The sequence below is a fragment of the Sphaerodactylus townsendi genome, linkage group LG10 (genome assembly GCF_021028975.2).
Source record: "Sphaerodactylus townsendi isolate TG3544 linkage group LG10, MPM_Stown_v2.3, whole genome shotgun sequence".
Lineage (NCBI taxonomy): Eukaryota > Metazoa > Chordata > Lepidosauria > Squamata > Sphaerodactylidae > Sphaerodactylus > Sphaerodactylus townsendi.
The window spans coordinates 19,341,426-19,350,150 of record NC_059434.1 but is presented as its reverse complement, the minus strand read 5'-3'; the positions used below and the strand labels follow the sequence as shown (position 1 = coordinate 19,350,150).

Sequence of the window (8,725 nt, the reverse complement as noted above, 5' to 3'; positions counted from 1 at the left end):
AGATTCTGGTAAAGTATTTTATTGCAACAAAGATTCTGGTTAGTAACATGTCCTCTTCTGTCCTGGAAGCTTTAAATAATTTAAATTCTAATGTCCAGCAAATACAAGATATTTACAAACTACTAAATGCTACCTTCTAAATAACAGTTAAATCTCAAAAAGGATAACACTTCAAAATGTTTGTGTGTCAGAGAAAGTGACCCACAAGACCAAACTTTAAGCCTGCCTCAGACACACCAATTTTTAGTGCAGTTTGCTTACATGTAAAACTAAATGTTGATTTCTCCTCAGTTAGTTACCAAAGAGATACACATTTATGCTATACCTTCATTTCACTTCACACAATTCCTTCTGCACAGAATTGGTCTCAGGCACAGATTATTTTCCTCTGCCAACCTAAGCAAGCTTATTACATTCAAGTAGGCTACATGGCAGAAAATCCCCTTCAGGATTCAAGCACACTGCATAATGCCACTCGTATAAAACAAGCAACTGTTAAGTCTCCTTAGCATCACAAATAATGTTTTTGTATTCTTTACCAGTGAACAATAAGCAGAACTACCTAGGCCATTTCAGAACCTTCATGTCAATTCAGTTTCAGCCAAATCCAGATACCCAGAGACTTCAGGCATTCTTTTCAGATGAAATGCTGAATTTGGCATTCACTTACTTAAAGCAAATAGCTTAAAGGAGAAAAGGTATGTATGCTTTCCGATGCTTTGGATAGTGCTTGAAGTTGTTCACGTAGAATTCATGGCACAACAAGGCACTCACACCCTGGTTAAAAAACACGTATGTCATCACAAGCAACCAGGTCACGTTGTTAAATCCAAACGTAACACCCATCGATATGTATATCAGGACTTCGGTAAAGTAGTGCGGACATGAGACCATTTCGAACCAGTCGCCAAAAGGAATGCTGTGGTCCAAACTTACCACCTCTCCTTCAAAGCAAAAAGAGAATGGAGGAAAAACCATCAGTTAGCCTTGTGTACCCAAGAAGCAACACTAAAAGATCTCTAGTTTTCACTAGGATCAGAATGACTTGTGGATATTAGGCTTCTACAAAAGCTGGAGCGCTTTATTTTTGCTAACTTTAGGTTATCACTTTTGAACAAGGTGATGTTCCAGCCACACCTGCTTTGGGGGACCAAATGGCTGAAACACAAGTTCAAAAAACAACAACCTGTCCTAAGTGCAGTTTTTTAAAGCTATCTTTTTGCCAGATACCTATGGGGTATTTTCTGCTGGTCTGGCAGAAAGTCAGCAGGGGAAGAGTTCCTTTCCTTGCTTCCTCCAGCTCTAAACCTAGTTAGTTCTGTGACAAGTCCTCCAACCTGTTTTCTGAAGTCAGGGCTGCAGACCCGGAGCATACAAAAGTACGTGCAAACTATTCTGAGGCCCCTGCCATGGACTGAGAGTTTACACCACCACCTAAAAGCTATTCTACACAGGATCTTTTTTTCTTTTGACCCAGGCCAAAACCACACACACTAGTATCAGCCCCATCTAGCAACGTGCAGATCTTTCCCAAATCTTATTTCAAACATGGCGTACAACACAAAGAGCAAAAGAGCTGCCTGTATCTTCCCTCCCTGCTGTCTGTCTCTAGAAGTGATGGCTCCGTCAGCCAGCATAGCTCCAGTACTGAAAATGAGCTCAGAAGGGAGAGAGAGCAGCTGGAAAGAAGGCTCAGCACATCTTACCCACAAGTATTAACTGCTCTGTAATCATTTCTATGTATTTATTTGTTTTATTGGATTTGTATCCTGCTCTTTTTCATCAGGGTCGGGGCAACTAACAAATACAAAAATACAGCTACATCCGTATATACCAATACTGTCTGCTCAGTTTAAATACCCCCAGCACCTATTGTTACAACCTCTTAAAACTTACTGGTTGGCTGACCCAGAAAAAGGGAACGAATGCAGGAGAAGGGAACTAATCAAATATATTTGGCATCAGGAAAGAATTTTCTTCCAGGCCAGATTGGCCAAGGATCTCGCAGGTATTTTGGCTTCCTTTGGGCATATAGCAAGGTCACTGGGGGATTTGGAAGGTAGTTGTGAATTTCCTGTGCTGTCCAAGGAATTGGACTTGATGACTCTTGAGGTCTGTTCTAACTCTGTGTGTCTATATAAACCCTATATAAACCCTATATAAACACTTCAAATGCAACCCTTCAAAGATTCTGTTCGTATGTAGCTCAGCTCACATTTCAGTTTCAGCCATGGTGTATAAAAGGATACTGTGGAAACAAGAAAGAATTGTACTAACATTTATTTTACTTAAGAGGAGAAAAACATGAACCATGCAGACTGTAGACACCTTACCTGATTTATCTTTCCTCAGATTTGCTAGAATCATAAGGCACCTGTGTTGATGAACGGAGGCCCAAACAAACATCAGGAATCCAAGGACATGGTACCAGCAGACAATCAGCCTGTCCCCTCTCCCTGGACCATGCAAAAACAAACAAACAGGAACATAAGAACGAGCCTGCTGGATCAGACCAGAGTCCATCTAGTCCAGCACTCTGCCACTAGCAGTGGCCCACCAAATGCCTTTGGGAGCTCACATGCAGGATGTGAAAGCAATGGCCTTCTGCTGCTGCTGCTGCTCCTGAGCACCTGGTCTGCTAAGGCATTTGCAACCTCAGATCAAGATTGATAGCTATAGATCGACTTCTCCTCCATAAATCTGACCAAGCCCCTTTTAAAGCTATCCAGGTTAGTGGCCATCACTACCAGCATATTTCAAACATCAATTACACAATGCGTGAAGAAATTTTATTAGTCCTAATTCTTCCCCCCAGCATTTTCAATGTATGCCCCCTGGTTTTAGTATTGTGAGAGAGAAAATTTTATCTCTGTTGACATTTTCTACCCCATGCATAATTTTATAGACTTCAATCAAATTCCCTTTTAGACGTCTCCTCTCCAAACTAAAGAGTCCCAAATGCTGCAGTCTCTCCTCATAGGGAAGGTGCTCCAGTCCCTCAATCATCCTTGTCACCTTTCTCTGCACTTTTTCTATCTCTTTGATATCCTTTTTGAGATGTGGTGACCAGAACTGAACACAGTACTCCAAGTGCGGTCGCACAACGGCTTTATATAAGGGCATGACAATCTTTGCAGTTTTATTCTCAATTCCTTTCCTAATTATCCCCAGCATAGAGTTTGCTTTTTTCACAGCTGCCATGCATTGAGTTGACATTCCCATGGAACTATCAACTAAGATGCCCAGACAAGGAAATGTGTTTATATGCTCAGAGGATCAGAATTCAGTGCTGTTTCAGAAAAAAAAAAGTTTGTATGGTCAGTTGAGATACAGTGGTCGAGAAAATTGTATGCTTCCACAGTAGAATATAGTTTCCAACGAATATGAGGATTATCATTCATTTTTTATGAGCTGCCTTTGTCTACACCATTATTTTGTGCATTATTGAACATGGTACTTTGATACAAGAGCATTTATAGTTCAAAATGTATTTTTACTTTCAAACTTCCAAACAGATGTGGGATGGCAGAACTAGATAGGCAGAATAGGACCCATTCTATTATAAAACACTTTAAGATGCCACTTACCTGCCCAGACACGAAGTGGCACTTGACTTAACACTGTTAAGCCCACCAGCACGTAGTAAGAGAGTCCAAAGAAATACTGCATAACGTGAATGACTCCCTTTAAGGAGGGCTCAGCTGATGTAAAAAAAACATTTCCCAAATTAAAAGCCTACAACATTCAGCCAATGACATAAAGAACAAACCAGGAAAGCAGAAAGGGACTGTGAAAGCCACCTGGAGCCCAACACGAGGTTGTCATTGCAAAAACAACAACCAGAGAAATTGCTGCTTGTCATTCAGCAAACTATAGAAATTAAAAGGAGAAAGTTCATGCCAGGACTTGCAAGAAACACTTAATGGCACTGGAAGAAGTTTATACCCACAGAATGTCCAAGTTCTTGATGTTCTTAGGCCACCTCATCAGGGCAAGGTGCAGTCACTGCTAAAATGATACCTCCCTTTCCAATGGTATGATTCCTTTGGGGACTGAACCAATTGAGACTGCAAGAGCAGGGATTCAGGTCTGAATGCCATCCAGTAGAGGCCAGATGGAAATCTACTATGCTGGGAGATCTTTTAACGCGAAAAAGTAGCTGGGCAACATGTGCTTCTTTCCTGACAGCTGCTTCCTTACTTGCCTATGCAAAGGCGAATTCTCTTGTATCCACAAGGGAGCTAGCACATGTAGAAATCCCAGTTCTAACTCTCCTAATGGTTTCTGCAATCCCAGATGTTTACACCATGCCCCCTCCCAGACACACAGACACACATTTTCATAATGGTACTGAAAAGTTGGGGAAAGTACACTGGGAACTGTGGCCAAGGACTAGGTTGCATGCCCACTTATATGCAGATTTTGTTTTATGAAAAGTCATTCAGGCACAGCTCATTGGTAGAAAGATTTTAAAAACCCAAATCATAGTAACATTCCTGTAAAAAAAGCACAGGTTGTATCTTCCTGTTATAAGTAGCCGGTCTTATTCTCAGAACCATACTTGCCTTTGTTCCGATCCTGGGATCCTTCCCCAAGAACACTGAGCAACTCCTGAAACCAAACTGGGAAGGGCCGTGAGAAGAACAGGCTTTGGATAAGCCAAAGGAGTAGAATGCCATTCCAGATCACAGCCACTGTATGGGGGGGGTATTAGAACCACCTAAAGGGGGAAGCAAAAATCACCTTACAGATCTCTGAAAAAGGGCTCCCAAGTTCCCCACATCCTAAAGACCACAGTGGCTTCCTTTCTTGACAATCCTGTCAGGAGCTTCCTCTGAAAAGAATGCTCTCAAGCACCCCTTAGCGGCACTGAAAGATTTATGCTAGAAGATTTATGCTATCCAAAGCAGCAACTGTCAAATTGGAGCGCTTCTTTGTTTTTGTTCTTTTAAGTGATTTTGACCCTTCAGTGGAAAAACTGATAACAGGAACTGAATTCACGCCTTAATTTCAAGCAGACAAGGTTACCTCTAATTAAGAGCTTCAGAAAGATAGCAGCAGCTACTTTTACCCAAAGCCAAGAGGGGCCTGAGTCTCCCACACCCCAAGCAAATGTGGGAGGATTGGCTGTTTCCAGCTCAGGCTCCACAACAGAACACATGTTTGCCAATGCAATCAAAAGAAAGTCTCTGCAAGCAACAAAAATTAAAACATTTCGGGAAGAACAGATCCATCTTACTCCATATATTACAGGGGTTGTTTTGTACATACAAGAAGTCCTATGCATTGTAGCATTTCTTTTTAATTAAAAACTCTCCCCCCCCCCCCTTCAATCTGAAGTGGTGCAGTCCACGCTAGGACCACAACATTCTACCACCTCATTCTGCCAACTGTGAACATCAGGTCTCGAACACAGCAACATGTATCTCCATTCTGTGTGGAAGTAGGTCTGGGTCTTGAACAAGGTGGAGAGTGTTTATTTTGTGTTCCGTTAGCAAGAACAGTAACATTCATTCTCTCCGAAATATATTTAGGCAACAAATTCACATAAACTTACTTGGGAATGAGTCCCATTGAAATTAACAGGACTCACTTCCCAGTAAATATATATAGGGCCAACTTTTAGATTTTAGAACTACCCCCGCTCTTGATTTCAGTAATTTGTACAATGCCATTTTCCATTAGCTCCTGAGTATAGAGGTCGTAATTCAACACTGTTATGCTTCAGCCCACAGACTCACATAGATGGACTTGCTCAGGATTGTGGCCAGAGTATATTTTTTAAAAGGTGACACATATATAAGAGGCACAATAGCTCATGGAGCAATACTGTGGATTGAGCAAATGTATAAGAGTCTATTTAATCCATTAAATGATTACGCAGAAGCTTTTTGTTGGCTTTAAAATCCAGCAGGTGTATGTTGTAATTGTACAATCTCCAGCACTGATGCAAGGTAGAACACGGGACTTGTAATCTCTGTAGAAGTGTTTCGAGTACTGGGGATGTTGGTCCCCCTTTTCTCTGTGAAATGTACCAAAAATAAAAACACTGGTGCCTCGGCTTTTCCTTGTAAAGCCTTGTTACGTAGTTTTGCGTACAATCTACGGCAAGATAGATCGTGTAGGCACCAGAATTGCATTCTTGCTGTGGGATCAGAACCCTCAGTGTTCAAAACATGAATTCAACATGCCACCGTGCACTGGATGCATCTGGGGGCTGGAGACTGTGCTATTGCAGTTGTTCACCTCCTGGATTTTCATGCCTGGATTGTAACTGCAGAATAGCCAAAACAGTGCAGATCCTATCTTGGCTCTGCTGTATGGCAGATTAAGAGACAATGCCCGTCCAAAGGCCATATAAGAAAGTTGGTCTTTTGGTAAGGCGGCAGGCAAAAGAGAAGGTTGGACAAAACACCTTCTCTCCAAACTGCTGCAAGCTATTTATCTGTCAGGGACTGCCTCTACTTGATTGAGATGCAGTCTTAGCTTAATGGAATTGGTACAAAATATATGGGTGATGATATCTGGTTGATTGAGATGCATTCCTGCTGTAACACAATTGCTACAAGATATATGTATTCAGCACGCTATAATGGGACATTATTTCCTTGATCTTGGCTTTATGGTTTCACACGCATTGTAGATAACTAGGCTTAACCCTGACACCTTCTGCTCCCATGGGAAACGGGATGTTTCCGTCGCTCTGGGGGAGCAGCAATTCAGGTGGCTTTTCCCCTATCTGTTGCCCACCTTGGGGCATATTGGCTCCGAAGTAACTCTCACATTCTTTGGGAAAACAGGAGGGGGGGATTGTTTCTGGATCAAGGGGGTAGCAAAAGCCAGGTTAGTCAGAACAGGCTTTCTACAAGCTGGGTGCTTCGTTGCCTTCCAGTAAACTGCCACAGATGCAGGCGAAACGTTAGGAACAAGATCCACCAGACCACGGCCACACAGTCCGGAAAACCCACCACAACCAACAGAGTCCATTTATTGATTCAAGGATTGAGCCCTAACATTATCTGACCATTTGCATGTACACTTAGAAGAGGAAAGGACAGAATAAATTTATAGAAATTTTGACTAGCAGTGCTCTAACAGTGTAGAAGAAGTATTTATACTAAGAATCAACGTTTTTGCCTTCCCATGAACGCACAAGCAGTAACTGAAATGCGCCAGGGATTCTTACTTTGAAAACAGATTAAAACTATTGCAATTGGCACAGTTAAGTAACATTCAACATCATATATATCTGCTCGTCTACATTGATTTTACACACACACACCTGATTTGCCCTTAACTCCCCCTCTCTACATTTGCAGCGCCTGGCCTTTGTGCTTAAACAAAGTAGCAGTTAGGGTGGCTGGATCTGATCTTGTCTGGTAAATCAAGCACTTCCAGAACAGTGCTGGATCAATAGGCTTGGCAGTGCTGGATCACCTATAGGCTTGGCACCCAGGGCCTCAAAAACTAGGGGACCTCCTGCCAAGATGTATAATATTTTTGACACAGTTACAGGCCTTTCCTGCACATGCCGCTATAACACACTGTAGTCTCTAAACAACCCTTCAGCAATTTTCCTTGCACCCCATTTCAGAGTAACACTTTCTTAAGTTGACAACTCTATTAGCATTGATTTCTGTACTGATTTTGTCTTTCCAGGACTTCACTGAAGTGAACCCCATTTTGCGGTCCCATCTTTTTCTAGACATGAGGGTGGGGACTGGGGATTAAGAGGGGATCTCACAAATGGAATAGCCTAGGGCCCCTCTTCATCTAAATCTGGTACTATCCCACACAGGGATGGCTCCACATAAAGCCCTCTCATCCTGGGAGGTAGCCTAGAAATCTGGAGCAGCCTGCCAAATCGCAAGGAGCATCATGACGAGTGACAAACCGGTTTTCTGTTCCTACCCCTAAACACAGGTGAAGAAGGGCTAGCGAGAAAATACTCTGCACATGCCTAGAGACACTAATGAAGCTTGGGGAGGGGGAATCAAATGACTAGCTGCTTAGTCCCCAGAAGACACCTATCCAGCCTCCCAGGTTCCTTCACCTTTTAGGCACATCGAAGTACTGCTGCCAGGCTGGGCGCTGTCCACAGCCGCTCTTGGTCTTCCCGTAGCGCACCAGAGAGTGGAAGAGCCCCGCAAGGCTGAGCGACGAAGACCCGGGCGGAGGCTGCAGCACCTTCAGGAGGAGCAGCGCGGCCAGGAAAGCGGCATCCAGCACCAGCCACACCCCGCGCAGCTGCATCCTCTGCAAAAACTCACCCGAAAACCACATCCATTCTCCGCTTGCCTCCTGGGGAAACAAAAAGGAGGCTTCGCGCAATCAATGGGCCACGCCCCTCCTGCCAGCCAATGGAGATGTCCGGAGCACGTCCTTTAGCTGAATGTTGACACAATCAGCCAATCGTCTTAAAGCTCAGAGGTTTCCAATTTGCCGATTGGCTTCGTCTGGGCTGCTTTCACATTCTGTCTGTTTCTGATTCGCGGTTCCGTTAGTCAATCCGACTCTCTGTCCTTTGCTCTCCATCTGTACACTTCTGACTGAGCCAGGAACGGGCGGCCGGGCGGGCGTTCTTCTGCTCCAATGAGAGCTCTCCAGTATCACGGATTGAATTGTTGGATCTTTAGGTTATGGAAGCTAAGGACGTTTAGTATTAGGGGAGACAAGCAGAACTTTTAAAGCACTTGGTTTTGTGGGTGGCTATTTTATTGTTATT

General features: G+C 43.3%; 1 protein-coding gene across 1 annotated transcript; it reads right to left on the bottom strand.

Annotated features, from left to right (window-relative positions):
• Nucleotides 1-505: 505 nt before the first annotated feature.
• LOC125439607 (polyprenol reductase-like) lies at nucleotides 506-8,349 on the bottom strand. The gene is made up of 5 exons (XM_048508721.1): nucleotides 8,054-8,349; nucleotides 5,029-5,189; nucleotides 3,588-3,701; nucleotides 2,334-2,456; nucleotides 506-944 (listed from the first exon to the last, which is right to left on the bottom strand). The coding sequence occupies exons 1-5, from the start codon at nucleotides 8,281-8,283 to the stop codon at nucleotides 685-687; spliced, it is 888 nt and encodes a 295-aa protein (XP_048364678.1). The 5' UTR covers nucleotides 8,284-8,349; the 3' UTR covers nucleotides 506-684.
• Between the last annotated feature and the right edge of the window lie 376 nt (nucleotides 8,350-8,725).

Coding starts and splice junctions, on each gene's coding strand:
- LOC125439607 (XM_048508721.1), bottom strand. CDS start 8,283: ATGTGGTTTTCGGGTGAGTTTTTGCAGAGGATGCAGCTGCGCGGGGTG. Junction 5,190..8,053: donor TACTTCGATGTGCCTAAAAG/GTGAAGGAACCT, acceptor TGTTGCTTGCAG/AGACTTTCTTTTGATTGCAT. Junction 945..2,333: donor TCTGAGGAAAGATAAATCAG/GTAAGGTGTCTA, acceptor TTTGCTTTGAAG/GAGAGGTGGTAAGTTTGGAC.